A 19,353-nucleotide genomic window follows, 5' to 3' on the forward strand; every position below is an offset into this window, starting at 1 on the left:
CAGTGAACATGCTTGTCTTTTTGTGAATATATGTATTTCTTTCTCTTGGGTAATAACTACATCATGTGTTTAGTTTTATAAGAAACTGCCAGGCGTTTTTCCAAAGTGGTTGTACCATTTGTACTCTTGCCAATAATATCCGAGCATTTGGTTGTCCCATATCCTCACCAACATATGCCATTGTCAGTCTTTAATCAGCATTTTAGTGGTTGTGCAGTGGGGTCTCATGGTGGTTTTAATTTGCATTTTCGTGACTAATGATGTTGAGCACTTTATTATATGCTTATGCTTTCTGTGTATTTTCTTTGTGAAGTATCTTTTAAAATCTTCCTGTTTTTGTATTCAGCTTTTCTGAATAGCCATCCATTGTTAGATCTTTATTTTGCAAATAGGAAAACCCAGTCTGTGGCTTAACTATTCATTATGTTGATAATCTTTGAGCAGAAACTTTTTATTTTGATGAAATCTAATTTAGTCGTTTTTTCTTTCACAGTTACTGCTTTTTGTACTGTCTCTAATAAACCTTTGCCTAGCCCTGGCCAGTTGGGTACCGTGGTTAGTGTCAGTTCTCTGACTGAAGGGTTGCAGGTTCCATTCCCAGTCAAGGGCACATACCTGGGTTGCAGGTTTGATTTCCAGCTTGGTCAGGGTTGTGCGGGAGGCAACCAATTGATGTTTCTCTCACATTGATGTTTCTCTCTCTCTCTCTCTCTCTCTCTCTCTCTCTCTCTCTTTCTCTTTCTCTCTCTCTCTTTCCTTCCCTCCCTCCCTCCCTTCCCCTTTCATTCTATGGAAAAATAGCCTCGGGTGAGGATTAACAAAATTAAACAAGAAAACCTTTTCTTATTCCAAGGCAGAATATTCTCCTGTTCTAGTTCTAGTTTTTATATTTAGCTTTCATATTTAGGCTAATGATTCATCCTGAATTAATTTTTATGTGTAGTGTAAGGTAGGAATTCACGTTTCTTTTTTCCCATATAGATATCTAATTATTTCAACATCACTTGTTTAAAAACTTTTCTTTCCCACTTAGACTGTATTGACACCTTTGTCAAAAATCGATTGACTGTATAAATGTAAAACTGAGTTCCCATGTGCTCCACTGATCAGTTTTTCAGTCCTTATGACAGTGCCACACTGTCTTGATTACTGCAGCTTTATAGTGTATCTTAAAGTCAGATAGTCGTTGGTTTTCAAGATTGCTTTGGATATGCTAGGTCCTTTGTATTTCTATATAAAGTTTAAAGTTAGCATGTCAGTTTCTGTTAAAAAGTGTGATGAGTTTGGGATTGTGTTACAACTAGAACAATTTGGAGAAAATGGACAGTTTAACAATATTGAGTCTTCTAATCCATGAACATAGTCTATCTCCTCATTTACTTAGATTTTATTTAATTTCTCTTAGCAATAGTGATTAAAGAGATGTTGTAAGCCTTTTATTAAATTTATTCCAAAATATGTTTGTTGATGCTATAGAAAATGAAATTTATTTTCAAATTATTTGCAGCTAGTATAGTTGTTTCTCAGTATCCATGGGTATTGGTTCCAGGACCCCCCTGGAGATACCAAAATCCACAACTGCTCAATCCCTTATGTAAAATAGCATGGTATTTGAATATGACTTGTGCTCATGTCCCCATGTACTTTAAATCATCTTTCCTGTATACTTATAATACCTAATACAGTGTGAATGCTATATAAACAGTTGTTATACTGTATTGTTTAGAGAATAATGACAAGAAAATTACTTCTTTCTCTGACATTCTGTGATTTGAAGATTTGTATTGAAATGAGAATTTTTATCTAAAATACGTGTTCGCAAGTTATTCATCTAGCAGTCACTTTCTGACAATGAAAAATGTCTATAATGCATTTATATATAGCTCTTCATTTGAATGTGAATATAATATTAAAAGAATGTGTAATAGCTGTGCTTTTTTTCCCCTTTCTATTAATAGTGTGTTGCTATTGGTTCTTTAGCTGTCGTTAGGAGTATAAAATTGTAGCATTCTTGTCAGCTATTGAAAGAATCAAAACTCAGAATGTTATGGGTGGTTTTTTATGTGTGTTAAACCTTGTCAACCAGCATGAAAGAGAGAGCAGGGGTCCCTGATTAGTCCCTAAGCTGCAATGTCACCAGTGTAGTTTTTCATAGGTAGTACTCATTTAAAAATCAAAATTCTGTTACTCTGTTTCTACAGTTTGTGTTGGGCAGAACTCTATTATTTTATAGACCCGCTTGGCATAACTACCAATATCTAGGAAGAAAACTTGCCCACCATCTCAAAATGAGGTGGGGCATAGTTTTTTTTTTTTCTAATCCTCAAATATTTAGCTCAGTCATTTGTAAGTCTAGAATATCACTAGTACAGCATTGTCTGGAATATACAATTTTGAGATATTTCCCAGGTGTGATTATAGAAAAAAAGTGTTCTGTGGTGCTACTTAGGGATTATACCAATAACCTCAGATGTTATTTAGCAAAATCTTTGGTTGTCCAAAGAAGTTTATAAAATGTGCTCGCTCATTTTGAGACTGTAGATGCAGAAAAGGGTCTGTACGTTGTGGCCAATGAAAATTAATATTTTACCTATTATCTACTTGAATTTTATTTACTCAGATTTTTTTATATTTAATAATGGTAAATAATATTTACCATTATTATTTACTTTGCACTTTGGTTTGAGCAGACTGAGTTTGAGGTAGAGAGATGTCATGCAGGAAACTTTCCATAAACCTGTCAGGAATTTGGGCCTGAAGCTCCAGTGAGGTTTCATGTGGGACTGGACTGAAGCACATCCAGGCTTGTTTTTTTATCCTCACCTGAGGACATTTTTCCATTTTTGGTTCAGATACACTGGGGGAGAGAGAGAGAGAAACATCGATGTGAAAGGGACACATCGAGTGGCTGCCTCCCGCACCACCCAACCAGGGCCGGGGACAAACTGAAACTGAGGTACATGCCCTTAGCGGGAACCGAACCTGGGTCTCTCTGGACCGCAGGCCGACGGCTCTAACCGCTGAGCCAAACCGGCCAGGGCTCCAGGTTATTTATTTATTTATTTATTTTAGTTTTTTATCCTCATCCGAGGACATTTTTGTATTTCTCTCCAGATAGATCTGGAGAGAAGTGGGGAAGAGAGAGAAAGAAAGAAACATGGATTTGAGAGAAACATCGATGTGAGAGAGATACATCAAGTGGTTGCCACCCACATGACCCCAACTGGGGCTGGGGACACATTGCAACCTAGGTACGTGCCCTTAGCAGGAACCAAACCCAGGACTCTCTGGTCCACAGGCCGATGCTCTAACCGCTGAGCCAAACCAGCCAGGGCACATCCAGGTTTTTAAAGAGGAACTGCAGCATATTGATAGTAATAAGAAGTGTTCTTGATGCCTGCCACAGACTTCTTGGAGTGAATAAAAAACAGGTTCCAGACGATTATAAAGAGACTAAACAATCGATGTGCAGTATTTCTTGTGTCCCTTAGAACAAGAAGACAGTAAAATCACTTGTAGAGGCCACTTTTTTCCTTTCTGTAATAGAAGTATGCTTCCCAGAAAATAATCTATATTCATTTTTATTTCTCCCACCTCTAGCTTTGTACTTAAGTGGGCCTTGTTTTTAATCTGTGTGTCTTATCCCTGCAGCTAGATTGTCAGGCATGTCTGGGACAAGCACTGTTGTGTTACTTCCTGTGGCATACCAACCTAGTGCTATAGGTATCGTCTAGGGTTGATTGTTTGCAAGATGAGAGGTAAGCATTGGAGTTACTAGAGGCTGCTCCGGGAGTGAAGAGATTTCCTTTGTCCTCAGTTATGCCTAATTCATGTGTTCATTCTTCATATATTTATATATATATATATAAAATATGTATTTTTATATATATATGTATATATATATATATACACGCCCTTAAGCAGTTACCTTTAAATGGGTTTGAGCTTATACTGCCTTTCAGGAGCTTCCTGTCAAAATGGAGAGACAGGCATATGCACAAATAACAAGTCAAGCTGTATTTCTAGTGTGGGCCAAGTGCTTTGGGAATGGGAGCAGAGTTGTTACTGAGAGGTGGTAGGAAGGTGTCATGGGAGGAGAAGTGTATTTGTGCTATGTTTTGAAGGTTGGGTAGCATTTGATTTTTGCTTACTTTTAAATTTTCAGGTCATTGCCTAATCCCCCTGCACCCTCCTTGTAAAAATTGTTGTCAACATAAGCTATTGGCTTAAGTTATGCTTTGCAGAGGACATTAACATTTTTTATAGTTGGTGCCCCTCCTACGGCATACAGAAAAGTGTGGCATTCAGCATAGTCCCACTCTGTGCAGTAGAGGCTTTTAAGACCCTGTACTACCCCCAAAAAGAGCAGTAAAATTGGAATCAGAAGACGTGGGTACAAGTCCTGACTTTGTCTCTCGGAAGTTTATGGTCAGGGTTGGAAAATATTTGGCATATTTCCTAGATGCCCAAGAACTTAAGAAGTCTGTGGCCCCTGGAAGGTGTGGGTGTTGAACTACATCCTAAGGGTAGCCATACTGTTGAATGACTGCCTAAGTTATTTGGAGGATTATAGGATGCCATAAAATGTCAGCTGTAATATTTTTCTTAGAGAAGTCAAAAACCTATATGCATATATTTGCATGTTAACGATCATTGATATCTCTATATCGCTGTTAAAAGAAGAGGCAGATTCAGTGATATGTAGGACTAAATATAACATTAATAAAAAAAATTCTAATAAAAATACAGTGATCTTATAGGAAAGCTGACCTATACTTTGTTCTTTAGGAAAATACTCCATTGTTTTTGACATCAAATTTGATAAGAATTTCTGCTTATTGCTTTTCAAATGAAAATAAAATTCTGAAAAGAAGATAGTGGTAAAAGCCGTTTAAATAAAATATTGGCTTTTTAAAACTTGAATTATTTTTTATTTGTTCTTTTCTGCTCCTGCAAAAGGTAATGATATTTCCTCCCAGAAGAAAGACATTTTTGAAATGGACTTAAATTGTTGTCTGAGAATAAGATTTGCCTCTATGTCCTATACTACATTCTGTCTGCTTATGAAGAGACCTTATCATCCTTGCAGCAGCTTTCTCTATGTCTTGGTCGGGCCTTTGACAAGCTGTGCAATAGAAAGATTAGCTAGTGAATTTTCTCTTTCTTCTAAACAAATTCCCATTTGTGCGATTGCCCACCCTCTAGTTTTTTTCCTGGTGGTGCAATGTACTCCTGTGCTGCTTAGCTTGCTAACTTAATGACACCCTTTAAGAAATACTGTAGGCCCACATGATCTCACATTATGGAATCTAATGAACAAAATAAACTGATGAATAAAATAGAACCTGAGGCATGGAAACATGGAACAGACTGAGGAATCTCACAGGGAAGGGGGGAGAGGGGGTGGGAAGAGTTTAACCAAAGAATTTATATGTATATAAGCGTAACCAATGGACACAGAGAATAGGGTGGTGAAGGCCTGGGGCAGGGCAGGAATTGGGAGGAGAGGGGCAAGGGGAAAGGGGGGGGCATCTGTAATACTCTCAACAATAAAGATAAATGTAAAAATATTGATTAAGCCCTGGCTGGTTTGGCTCAGAGGTTGGAGTGTTGGCCCGTGGACCATTGAGTTGTGGGTTCGATTCCCTGTCGAGGGCATGTGCCTTGGTTGTGGTTCCTCTGGCCCTGATCAGGGTCCTGCAGGAGGCAACCGTCAATGTGTCTCTCACATCCATGTGTGTGTGTGTCTCTTTGTCTCTCTTCCCCTCTCCCCCTCCCTCCCTCTCTCCTTCTCTCTCCCTTCCTCCCTCTCTATCTGAAGATAAGTAGAAAAATATCCTCGGGTGAGGATTAAAAATAAATAAGTAAATACAAATATTGATTAATAGAAAGATTTATGATAACGATTTTGGAATGTCTGATTCTAAGATATCCTCATTACATAATTAAATATACTCAGAGTTTTATGCTTTTTGTGTTTTTTTTCATCTTCATGCAGTTTGCTTTCTCCACATGTGTTTGTTTTAATTTGAAAAAAAAAATTTTTTTTCCCCAAAAACTATAATTGATAGTTAAAGAATGTGAGTTACATTTGTCGTATGGCATTACATACCTGTGTTATAGCAGGCCTTGGTGCCCACTTATTTGAGAGGCATGGGACTTTCTGATTCAGTTGTTTCAGAGAAATGATTTGGTATTCTTTCTTAGAATCTTTGATAAAATCTGAGCCGTTTTTCTGTCTTATGATTCTTGGACTAGTTGTTACCTCTAGTCTTACTGCTTCTATAATCCTATACAAGACCATAGAGCAGTAGTTCTCAGCCTGGGGGTCGCGACCCTTTCACAGGGGTCGCCTAAGACATAACAGTAGCAAAATTACAGTTATGAAGTAGCAACAAAAATAATTTTATGGTTGGGAGTCACCACAGCATGAGGAACTGTATTAAAGGGTCGTGGCATTAGGAAGGTTGAGAACCACTGCCATATAGAATACAGTAATAAACAGTACAAAAGAGTTTGAATGTCTACAGTGGTAGACTTCAGATTAATCTTCCAGTTCTGTGGTTCTTGATTTTCTTAATAGTTATTAACATTAACACTACATACGTCACTTTTTATCGACAATAAAGGAATGTACCTAAAGGAGTAGTCACAAATTATGGAAATTTTATGATTTTTACTTTTCAAGAAAGAGCAATGATCTTCTTTAAAAAGAAGGAAATTAAATTTAATGGTACAAAAAAGGCTTTCCTCACTCTCCCCAAAGAATTGGGAGAGTTGAAGAAGGGTGCATCATGGTATTGGGTTCTAGGGCATTAGAGAACTTGAAAAGGAGAGAAATCTGATACAATTGTCCTTGTCCAGTGGCTTAGCTGGATGGAGTGTCATCCCGTACACTGAAAGGTTGCAGGTTCGATTCCTGGTCAGGGCATGTACCTAGGTTGTGTGTTCAATCCCCAGTTGGGGCGCATGCAGGAAGCAACCGATTGATGTTTCTCTCTCACATTGCTGTTTCTCCCTGTCCCTTTTTCTCTTAAATCAACTGAAAAAGAAAACATATCCTTTAGTGAGGATTAAAAAAACAAAATGAAATAGAGAGCAAGGATTTTGAAGTCAGACCCAACTTCAAATCTTAACTTGGATTTTATGAACTGTGTACCCATGGACAATGTATTTTATCCCTTTGAATTTCAGTTTCTTCATCTGTAAAATAGAGATAATAAGACAAACTTCATAGAACTAATGGGAGCATTCAGTGTATATACAGCTTGAATCTAAATGGCACTTACTACTCTGATATGTGGTTTTAGTGAAAGAGGAAAAAAGATTCCTAATTTTGTAAATCATTGCTAAGATTAATAGGCTTGGCAGAAAGACTTTTCTTTGTATGTAGAAGATATTTCACCTAAATTATTCCTATGATTATTATACGTACCCCCTTCCTTTTTTAATTTAACATGATAAAAATATAGAATGGGAAATAAATAATGCAAAAGGTTTTCACTTACATGAAAAATTGTTGCTAGGAATTGAAAAATAGGATTTTGGCAGTTGAAGTCACTGCTTTCATGGAGATTATGGTTGTAGCAGAAGAAGAACAATGATAGTGATGATAACATTACTATATGCTAGTTCAGTCACGTCAGTTCTCTGAGGCGTAGGTTCTGTTATCCTCATTTTGCAGATAATAAAACTGAAGCACAGAGAGGTTAACAACATTCCTGTTTGCATAGTTAAGAAGTAGCAGAGCCAGGATTTGAATCCATACAGTCTGACTCCAAAGCCCATTCTCTTAACCACTGTCTTATATTGGGAGAACAAAGAGAAGACAATCCTGTAAATGGAAGCAAATATCCTAAAGCTGGGGCAGGTTGTTTACTTTTTTATTTGCTCCACAGGTATTCTGAGAGGAGCCTCACAAAGTGTATTGGAATAACTATTGAGACCAGACCTGACTATTGCATGAAGCGGCATTTAAGTGACATGTTGACCTATGGCTGTACAAGGCTGGAGATTGGGGTGCAGAGTGTCTACGAAGATGTGGCCAGAGATACCAACAGGTAAGATGGTGACACATGATCTCGCACAGCCTTTCCCTGCTCCCACCAGTTATGTCTATGTTCATACTCATTTTTCCCTTCTTCCCACACTCTGAGAGAAATAGGTTTAGGTAATCCTCCTTTTGGAGTCATTCTTCTATCTGTGCTCTTAATTCCATCCCCTCTTTCCTTGATTTTCAGTCTTTCTCTCCTGGCTCTTTCTAGTTGCCTAGACACATGCTTATTGTATCTCTTCCTAGTCTTTTCATAAACAGCCTTTTCCAAATGATAAGCAGAAGGCAGGTCTCAGAGTCAGTAGTTTAAAGCAAAAGAGAAGGCAAAGTAGAATGGGGACAAAGAAAAGAGTTTGAACAGGAAGGAAGTCAGGGTGATATTTAAAAGATTAGTTTTTGTGAAGCAGATGCCAGTTGACAGGGTAGTGAGAGAGAGATTGGTGAGACAATGGGTATAAACTTTGAGAAAATTGGGGGTATAAGGAAGGAAAGAAATATAGGTTGATAGAACCATGTGAGGTTCTCTTTCCTCTAGAATTATATCACTGAGTTGAGAAAAGACACACCAAAGGTTGGCTGTATAAGGAACTTTGTGATTAATTGGTAAATTAGTAAAAACACATTTTAAGAGTTTATTAAACAGCATTGATCATTCGCCTAGGGTGGTGAAAGCAGACGTCAGGGAGTAGGTTTGTTTTGAGTTGGACCTTAAAGGCCACTCAAATAGAATTTGTGTAGACGTGATTGGGGGTTGCGCTGGGAGAGGGAAGTAAAAGGGGAACTAGGGAGATATGTGATCAGCATCATAGTATCAACTAAGAAGAATGCCAGGCTAAGGAGGGTGGGCGCTTTCCTGTAGGTAATAGAGGTCTGTTGGATATTTTTGAGCCCGGGGAAGAATCTGATGGGTATCAGGCTTGAGAAAGATTAACCTCAATAGAATGCATTCTTGTAGGGGAAGACTAACCAAGAGGAGGAGTGAAGGGCTGTGCTAGAAGGTACCTTCAGAGATGAAAAGTCTCTTGAAAGTTAGGGGAGCTTTCTGAAGAAAATGACATCTAACTTACAGGAAGAGTGTGAGTTAGGTGGGAAGAGGAAAATTGTTTCAGGCAGAAAAAAAATATGAGCAGACTGCCAAGGATGGGAGCATGTGGCACATTTAGGGACTTTGGCGTTGTGTAGTTTAGTTAGAGGTGTAGAGCATGAGGTAGGAAAGGAGTAGGAGGTGAGGCTGAAAAGGTAGGTAGGGGGGCCAGATGATGGGGGGCCTTAGAAGTCAGGCCAGGGAGTTTGGGCTTTAATCTAAGGATGAGTTGTGAGCTAAATTGTGATGTGAGTGTATCTGCATTTTAGAAAGATCACTTTATGGCGAGCACAGTATGGGGATGGATTAAGGAAAACAGGCTAGAAGGAAGACGAATTAAGAGGCTGTTGCAGTAAATTTAAGCAAGAAATGATGCCCTGAAAAGTGATGACTGTTTGGTGGCTGAGTGGAAATGAGGTAAGAGAAAATGGGAAGAGGAGGAGGCTTGGAGGGAAGATGAGTTTTATTTTACATATACTGAGGTTTAGATTACTTGTGGAACATCCAGTTGAAGGTTTGTTTAATTTTATTTATTTTATTTATTTATTTTTTTATCCTCACCCGAGGATACTTTTCCATTTTTTGTTCAGATGGAATGGGAGGGGAAAGAGAGGAAGAGAGAGAAACATCGACATGAAAGAGACACATCGAGTGGCTGCCACCCGCATGACCAACCAGGGCTGGGGACAAACTGCAGCCGAGGTACACGCCCTTAGCGGGAACCAAACTCGGGTCTCTCTGGACCGTAGTCCGACGCTCTAACTGCTGCGCCAAACCGGCCAGGGCTGAAGGTTTGTTTTAGAGCAAGGCTGTCCAACAGAACATTCTGCAGTGATTGAAAGTTTTATACCTGCATTCCCCAATATGATAGCACAGCTGAGGAACTGAATTTTTCATTTTAATGAATTTAAGTATAAACGTGAATAGCCACATGTCCCTAGTGAACTGCAGCATTACACAGTGCACCTTTGGAGTACTGGATATCTGGGTGCCGTATCAGGAGAGAGGCCTGGCCTGGTCACATACATTGGGAGGTTATTAGCAAAAAAGAGATTACAAATTGAAGCCATGGACATGGATGAGAACATCAGAGAGTGCGATGGACGGAGCCCATGGTCTCCTGGATCGTTTAGTGGTGAAAGCGCCCGTGCTTGGTGATGAGAGGGCTGACGCGGCTTTGGTCTCCAGCAGCCCCAGACTCTTAGCAGGGCTTACTTCCTACTCGCGTGTGGAGCTAGAATGTTAAGATGATTTATCCAGACAGCCCCAGGTGATTCCTCCTTGTCACTGGATCACTGTCTTCTCACTTTTTTAAGGAGCCTCCAACCCACCAGAGTGAAATCTGTTCTGTATATGTGTGTGGGGGGGGGTGTCTCCGTCTCATCTCTTCCTCTCTCCTCCTCCCTCACTCTCATTTCAAAAGATTTTAAAAGGAAAGAAAATAATAGGATGCTGCTTCTGCATGGTTTTGAGCTCATTAATCTGGTTTCTAACTTAGATATTTACATTAGTAAGCTTATTTTGCCTGATGATGCTAAACCAAATAGTTTTAGTGTCAGAACTTTAGGTGCATAAGGGAATTTCTGAGAAATATCCCAGAAGTGGAAATGAGGCCCTGCCGGGTACTCAGTTGGTTAGACTGTTGTCGCAGTATGCCAAGATTGCAGGTTCGATCCCTGGTCAGGGCACAAACAAGAATCAGCCAATGAATGCATAAATAAGTGGAACAACAAATCGATGTTTCTGTCTGTCTCTTCCTCTTTTCCCTGCCCTCTCTCCCTTTTTTCCTGTCTTCCTCTCTCCCTCCCTTTCTCTCTCTCTCAGATCAATTTTTTAAAAAAGTCTTTTAAAAAAAGAAGTAAAAATTATTTGCTTCCAGACTTTCTCAGAGGTTATGTAAATAAGACTTTCTGAGATTTTTTTTTTCCCCAACCATATTATTTTTCATTACCTGTCAGTTTTTTTCCCCTGTGTTCCTTGTGTTAACCTTGTTGCCTGTTTCTTTGAGTAACACGTGGTGGGTTTTCTCTCCTCAGGGGCCACACTGTGAAGGCAGTATGTGAGTCCTTTCACCTGGCCAAAGACTCCGGTTTCAAAGTTGTGGCTCATATGATGCCGGATCTGCCAAATGTGGGACTCGAGAGGGACATTGAGCAGTTTACAGTGAGTGTTCCCTTAAACCAGCTAATTTCGAATGTCTCTGCACGCTGATGCACCCTCTCTGCTCCTTTTGATTATTGACTGTTGGTTCTCCCATGATTAAAGCAATGCACTCTCATCAGAGAGTAGTGGAAACAGTAGAGAAAGAGGTGTCACTCACAGTCCAACACCAACTAAAATCCTAACATTTCAATTTACTCCCTTTTAGGATTTTGTTATGCTTAGGCTTTTTTGGACTGTGAATTAGGTGATTTATACATGTATACACACAGACATAGTTTTATATATGATTTAGGGTTATTTCTTTAGGATGAATTCTCTGGGGTAGAATTATGAGGCAAAAGTATAAATACTTTCAGAGTCTCATCATATTACTTACTTGCTTTTCAGAGGGTTGTAACAGTTTACACTCATTTCAGCAGGGTTATCTTTCCCCCCAAACAATTCTCTCCTGTTTATGTATTTGCTATATGTATACATACATAAAATATTTTTATATTTGCTAATTGGGTGGATAAAAGTGCCATTTCAACTTGCATTTTATAATAATAGTAATATGTTTTTCACGTTTATATTAAATAATTATAATTCTTTTTGGATTCTCTGACCAGTTACTCTTTTGGATATAAGTATTTTAAATATCAATTTATATGAACAGCTAGGTAAGGACATTATGGCTTTATTGGTTTTTATTTGTTACAAATATTTCCTCAACCTGTCTTTGACCTTTTACTTTGCTCCTGTTTCAAATCTCTTTTCCTGCTTGATGATTCTTCAGGTGCTTCTAAGCTTGGAACTGCCTTTCTTTTCCAGAATTTTGTTAATCAGTGAAAGAAAATCTGCTTTCTTTTACCCTTTCTGTTCTTTGAATTTCAATACCTAATTCTGGGATTTGGGGTTTTTTTTTACTCTGTCACGTGTAAACTTAATCCATTTAGCTTTGTTTTGGGAAATGAGATTGGTCGAAACTTTTCTTCAGATTCTCAGATAAGAAATGTGTCTTAGGGATATCCTTTTAGAGAAGATGATAAAAATTTCAAGTTATTTTATCTATGGAAATACTTTTATTTTGCTCTGTTTATAAAGGATGGAATACACCATGCCTTATTTGTGAAGTTAATAATTATTTCCTTTAAAAAAGTGTATTATTTTTAAGCCAATGAATTACAACAGAAGGCCTGTTTGTAAGACAGCATTAATTCACAGATGTCCCTGTCAGTGATTCCCCCATATTGGCTGTGTAATAGATTTTGAGGCTGATATCCCTTCAGTAGTTAATAACCAGGAATTCAGACTCCAAGCCTAAAGGGCACCTCAAACACGCTTTTCTTTAACACAGCTCCTAGGTGTACCAGTGGTAGAGCCAGCATTCATAACTTTACATGCCTTGGGAAAAAATATGTGGTGTTTCAAGTAATAGCAAATGGCTGAGTCTCAGTGTTCTTTTTTCTTAGTGTCTTCAAAATATAGTGTTTCCCCTTATTCATGAGGGGTACGTTCCAAGACCATAAGTACTAAACCCTATATATACTATGTTTTTTCACATACATACATACCTATGATAAAGTTTTGTTTTGTTTTCCTTTATTGATTTTATAGAGAGAGGAAGTAAGAGGGAGAGAGAGATAGAAACATCGATGAGAGAGAATATCAGTTGGCCACCTCCTGCACGCTCCCCACTGGGGATCGGGCCCACCACCTGGGCATGTGCTCTGACCGGGAATCGGACCAGTAACTTCTTGGTGCATGGACTGACGCTCAACCACTGAGCCATACTGGCTGGACCCTATGATAACATTTAGTTTATAAATTGGGCACAGTAAGAGATTAACAATAACTAATAATAAAATAGAACAATTATAGCAATATGCTGTAATAAAAGTCATGTGAATTAATCTTTTTTTTTTTTAATCTTCACCCAAGGATATATGTTTTTCATTGATTCTAGAGAGAGGGAAGGGAGAGAGAAAAAAAGAGAAATACCGATGTGAGAGAGAAACATCGATCAGTTGCTTCCTATATGCATCCTGACTGGGGATCAAACCCACAACCTGGGTATGAGCCCTGACTGGGAATCAAACCCAAGACTCTTCCAAGCACAGGATGACACTCTAACCAACTAAGCCACACCAGCCAGAGCTTTGTATAGGCTTAATGCTCTCTGACACAACATATTGCTGTCATTTTGTTTATATCTTCTACCCACAAATTTAGTGCCTTTTCCATCTTTACTAAGCACTTATCATACACTGTGGCCATAACTTTTTCAGTATGAGGTGCAACAGCAAAACTAGCACAGATGTTTTCCTTCTTTACAATTTTATGGATAGAAAATTCATTCTTACCACAGGTCTTGTCATCCTCAGCTTACGATTATTTTTCTTTCCTTACTAAGTCGAGAACTTTTCACCTTTCATATAACGGAACTTTACGGTGGCTTCTTGGCACATCCTAATTGCCAGCATCACTACTAATTGCCAGCATCACTACTCTTGCACTTTGGGGCCATTGTTAAGTAAAATAGGGATGACTTGAACACAAGCACTGTAATACCTGACAGTCGATCTGATAACTGAGACGGCCAGTAAGTGACTAATGGGAGTGTAGTGTATACAGTGGATACACTGGACAGGGGATGGGTCATGGCTGGGTGAGAGATACCATCACAGTACTCAGAACGACGAGCAGTTTAAAACTTTTGAATTGTTTTGTGGAATTTTTCACTTAATATTTTCAGACCATTAAAATTTCAGACTATGGCCCTGGCCAGTTTGGCTCAGCGGTTAGAGCGTCGGCCTGCAGTCCGGAGAGACCCGGGTTTGGTTCCCGCTAAGGGCACGTACTTCGGTTGCAGTTTGTCCCCGGCCCTGGTTGGTCGTGCGGGTGGCAGCCACTCGATGTGTCCCTTCACGTCGATGTTTCTCTCTCTCTCTCCCTTCCTCTCTCTCCCTCCCACTCTATCTGTACAAAAAATGGAAAAATATCCTCGGGTGAGGATAAAAAAAATAAAAATAAAAAAAAAATTTCAGACTATGAGTAACTAAAACCGTGGAAAGTGAAATCACAGATAACAGGGAACTCCTTTAAAGAATAGTTTGATAATAATATTGCAAAGACATCCCTTCATGGAAATAGATTTATCTGCTTGTTTATAATCTTTTAAGAGAAACCCACAGGGAATATGAGCAGACTGTATGCCTCTTCTAACTAACTACATCCTAGCAAATGAGTGACAAAAGAGAGCTAAAATAAGAAATCTGATTTCTCTCTGAAGAAAAATTTTCTGCAAAATTACTTATAAATTGCCTTAAAGTAAATAACTTCTACAAATCAGTTAGAAAAAGAAGATAGTCCAGTAGGACAATGGGCAAAAAAAAACTTGAATAGGTACTTCACAAATAGGATATTCAGATAGCTAGCAAACCTATGTTTAAAAAAAATGTGTGTGTGTGTGCGCGCACGCGCGCGTGTGTGTATAAAATTCTTAAACCTTTATTTCTTATTCTTTAATCCTATAATGAATGTATATAATATTCATGTGAATATTTTTGGAAATTCTCTTTGTCCCATATGTAGTGCAATTTTACAGAGGTATATCTTGACAAGAGTTTTTAAATCATGTTCAACATTAAAGGACCCTGTCATCCTGGAAATTTCTTTGTACTACAGTGGTCCCTTGGTACTCTGGGGTGATTGGTTTAAGGAACCCCTCTAGATAAGAAAATCTGCAGATGCTCAAGTCCATTATATAAAATGGTGTGGTATTTGTATATAACATACACACACCCTCTTATACTTTAAATCATCTCAAAATTACACATAATACCTAATACAGTGTAAGTGCTATGAAAATAGTTGTTATATTGCATTGTTTAAGGAATAATGACAAGAAGAAGTCAACCATTATAGGCCTAACTACACAGTAACAACATAACGTTTTTCCCCCCTGAATATTTTCAATCCGTGGATTCAGAATCCTTGGATACCAGAGCCAACTGTACAGGATCATTTTCTCCCTTTCTTTTTTTATGTTCTCTTTCTAAAACCTATTAAGCAAATGTTGGATCTCCCAGACTAATTATGTAAAATTCTTTTCTAGTTTTATCTGCCTTTTTTTCCTGCTTCTTTATTATTTTCTCACCTTTATCTTTCTATTAAATGTTTTTATTTTTGTTATGGTTTTAATTTCTAAGAGTTCTTTCTTATATTCTGGCTGTTTGATTTTTCTCTACTATCTTGTTCTTGTTTTGTGGATTAATGTGTCATCTTATCTCTCTGATGGAATTAATTATAGTTGTTTTTTTTAAGTTTTATTTTCCTTTATGCAATGCCTCGCTTTCCCAGTTCTTTTTTATCTTTTTGTTTTGGTCTGTTTTTTATGTTCTAGGCTTTCTTCTAGTTTCTAGTGATCCTTAGCCAAATGGTCATACTTTAAAAGTGAGGAGCTCAGCCCTGGCCGATTCGGCTCAGTGGTAGAGCGTCGGCCTGCGGAACAGTGAGTCTCTGGTTCGATTCCAGCCAAGGGCATGCACTTCAGTTGCGGTTTGTCCCCAGCCCTGGTTGCGGTCTTGTAGGAGGCATCCAGTCGATGTGTCCCTTTCACATTGATGTTTCTCTCTCTCTCCCTCTTTCTCTCTCCTACTCTATCTGAAGATAAATAGAAAAATATCCTAGAGTGAGGATTTAAAAAATAAAAAGTGAGGAGCTTAAGAGCCAGATTGCAAGCTCTCTGTGGCTAGCTGCTGGTATACCTCACGGAAGGATGTTCATGTAATGTATTCTCCTTTTTTGGTCAGAGCCATTTAATTGATCCAGAGATGAACTCTTCAACTTCCTGTTTGGGGGTGGTGGGTGGTGTGTGTATGTACATCACAGAAAATTGCAGGCAGGGCGTCCACTAGTCAGTGTGCTGGCCTTCACTTACTCTCCCCGTTTTCACTCTTGGTCCTCACACAGGCCTTTCTTTGTACCTGGAATTTCAGAGTCCATCGGTTTTCTAGTTTTTCCCACAAAAAATCAGGCAAGTGACTGCCTGTAGGAAGGTGATAAGGAATAAGGAAAGAGATAAATCCCCTCATGTACAGATTTTGATCTAGTGTTCTCTCCACCCTGCCCAGTTCCTGGTACTTGTGATCCATGAACTTTCCTGGGACTCTGGTGTGACTGAGCTGGCCTTTCATCGGTATCTGTCCCCCTTTACAAATACTCGATTTGCCCTTTTCATCACTTGCAAAGTCATTTACCAGTCTTTCATCCATATTTTGTCTTTCAGAAATTTATTGCCATCACCTGTTCCCCTCCTGTCTCCTCTGATGTTCTCTATTCTAGATTTGTACTTTAAAAAAAAATTATTATTTCCTGTTGTTTTAGCATGGTTTTGGAAGGCCCTGGCCTGTGCAGCTCAGGTTGGAGCATCATCCCATACACCAAAGGTGGTGGGTTCAATTGCCCGTTAGGGCACATACCCAGGTTGCAGGTTTGATCCCCAACTGGGGAGTATGTGGGAGGCAGCCGATAGATGTTTGCGCCGCCCCCCCCCCCCCACTCCTTTCTCTAAACTCAATTTAAAATTTTTATCATAGTTTGGGAAGGAAAGAAACACATATTTTAATTCTGACTTTTTAACCAGATGTCCAGAACCAATATCACCTATCATCATTCTTTTTAAAGGAGAATGTCAGCCCATGTGTCTCCCAAATTCATTATGCAAGTATCAGAAATACTTTTCTGAAATCCCATGTTCTGATAAGGATTTGAGCTAGGAAGGGAATGACTTGTATACATGCTCTTTGTGGATGGCAATAGACTATTTATTAAAGACCTGATGAATTTTTCATATATAAATGTTACAGGGGAGTATCTTTAAGACCAAATTGTGCACAAAGAATACAGCATTTTAAGAATATGACGAATCAGTGAGAGAGATCAAATAGTCTACAGTTACATTTCTTTGTAAAGCAAGTTAAATAATGGATAGCTCTGCAAGAATAACATAGCACAAGATAGAAAGCATTTTTACAGTTCAGAAGATACAGTACTACTGGCTGAATAGATGCTAGTGCCAGGGTCGGGGTGAAGGGAACTGTATGAGTCCACCTTCATTCCTTCATCGTCTGTCTTGCAAAATCTAGATAAGAACAAATTAGCAGTGCAAAGTCATGGAAAGGAGAATGCCTTATGTCTTCCTGCTACATCCCAAGTGAAGAAATAAGGCAGCCAGCTGGGATAATATAGTACAGGAAATGACTGTGTCAAAGTAGATGAATTAGATGTATTGCTCAGTGTCCAGTTAACAAATGGACAGTGTGTATCCCAGGTTAGGAATGGTGCCAGTTGGTCTGAGGACAAAATAGTCATATCCAGGGATTGGTACACTTTCTGCATAAGGCCATATAGTAAACAGTTTTGCAGGCCAGGTGATGATCTCTGTCACAGATTTTTTAAAGTTTAAATAATATGTTTTGTTATTAAAAGACAATACAGTCTAGAGGTGAAGGTAAGCACTGGATAAATTGTCAGTATGATGTTGTTAAAGCAGAAATACAGAATTCAGTAAGATTTTTTTAAGTCAGACAGTTTATATTTGAAGGTCAAGAAGGCCTCTCTGAAGAATTGACATTTAAGCTGAGGCCTGAAGATTAGCTAGATGAAGAGAAATTGATGAACTTTCCAGGCAGAGGCAGGAGGGCAGGGTGGGCAGAGTGGCGTGAGGTGAGATTGCAGCCATAGATGGGCTGTGGTGAGGGCTCTGTAATCCAGCAGACACTTGCTTTGTCCCAATGAGGCCATGCAGGTAAAATTGTATGAAACAATGAATTTCTGCCCTGGCCGGTTTGGCTCAGCGGATGGAGCATCGGCCCAGGGACCAATGGGTCGCGGTTCGATTCTGGTCAAGGGCATGTACCTTGGTTGTGATTCGTCGCTGGCCCTGGTGGGGGTTGTGCGAAAAAACACAATGAATTTCTGTTCTGTCTGCATCCCCTCCCTTGATAGGAAGGAAAGACATTGTAAGTACCAGGTAGGTATGTGAGAGAAACTGACCCAAATTTGAAACTTTGCATGTCTAATCTCTACATAACTAGTGGGAAAGTAATTTTCTGTTCTCTCTGTTCACAGGAGTTTTTTGAGAACCCTGCTTTTCGTCCTGATGGTTTAAAACTTTACCCTACCCTGGTGATTCGTGGAACTGGCCTTTATGAGCTGTGGAAATCAGGAAGATATAAGAGTTATTCTCCTAGCGACCTGATCGAATTGGTGGCTCGGATCCTTGCCCTTGTGCCTCCATGGACTCGAGTGTACCGAGTGCAGAGGTAGTATGTTACCTTTTATGCCAGAAATAATCAGTGACTACTCTGTTTACAATGTCTAATGAGAATAGTCTGATTTCCTATTGAAGGGTTTGAATTTTTTTAATTAAAAAAAAAAGGTACACCCGCCCTGGCCAGTTTGGCTCAGTGGTTGGAGCATCTGCCCACGGACCAAAAAGTCACAGGTTCGATTCTGGTCAAGGGCACAGTTGCCATTCGGTCCCAGCCCTGGTCGTGCTGCAGGCTACCAATCGATGTGTCTCACATCAGTGTTTTTCTCTCTCTCTCTCTCCCTCCCTTCCACTGTATCTGAAGATAAATGGAAAAGTATCCTCTGGTGAGGATTAAAAAAAAAAAAGAGGTACACCTGGCCTAGCTGGTGTGGTTCAGTGGATTGAGCTTTCTCCCATCGACTGAGAGGTCCTGGTTTGATTCCCAGTCAGGGCACATGCCCAAGTTTCAGGCTCGATCCCCAGTAGGGGTCATGCAGAAGGCAGCCGATGATGTTTCTCTCTCACATTGATGTTTCTCTCTCACAAAAATCAATAAAAACATATTTGTTAAAAAGGAGGGGGCACACCTGGAATGCTGTCTATAAATAGAGAGGGATGGAAATGAAAGGACACCATGTTCAAGCCACACATTCCCCTCTCCCTGCATCCGCGAGCCAGGAGGTGGCATTCTGAAGGTAATAAGTAGGTATGTGCCTGGTTCCAGGCGCTTATCTTCCAGATCAGGATTTCCTTTTC

General features: G+C 39.3%; 1 protein-coding gene across 1 annotated transcript in view; it reads left to right on the forward strand.

The window, feature by feature from the left end:
- Nucleotides 1–19,353, forward strand: part of ELP3 (elongator acetyltransferase complex subunit 3) — a 100,082-nt gene that overhangs the window by 26,219 nt on the left and 54,510 nt on the right. The window contains exons 8-10 of the mRNA XM_036241229.1: nt 7,899–8,060; nt 11,174–11,300; nt 18,414–18,607. Coding sequence (XP_036097122.1) covers nt 7,899–8,060; nt 11,174–11,300; nt 18,414–18,607 — 483 coding nt within the window. The remainder of the gene's footprint in view (nt 1–7,898; nt 8,061–11,173; nt 11,301–18,413; nt 18,608–19,353) is intronic.

Source organism: Molossus molossus, unplaced genomic scaffold (assembly GCF_014108415.1).
Source record: "Molossus molossus isolate mMolMol1 unplaced genomic scaffold, mMolMol1.p scaffold_m16_p_4, whole genome shotgun sequence".
In the NCBI taxonomy this organism is placed as follows: domain Eukaryota; kingdom Metazoa; phylum Chordata; class Mammalia; order Chiroptera; family Molossidae; genus Molossus; species Molossus molossus.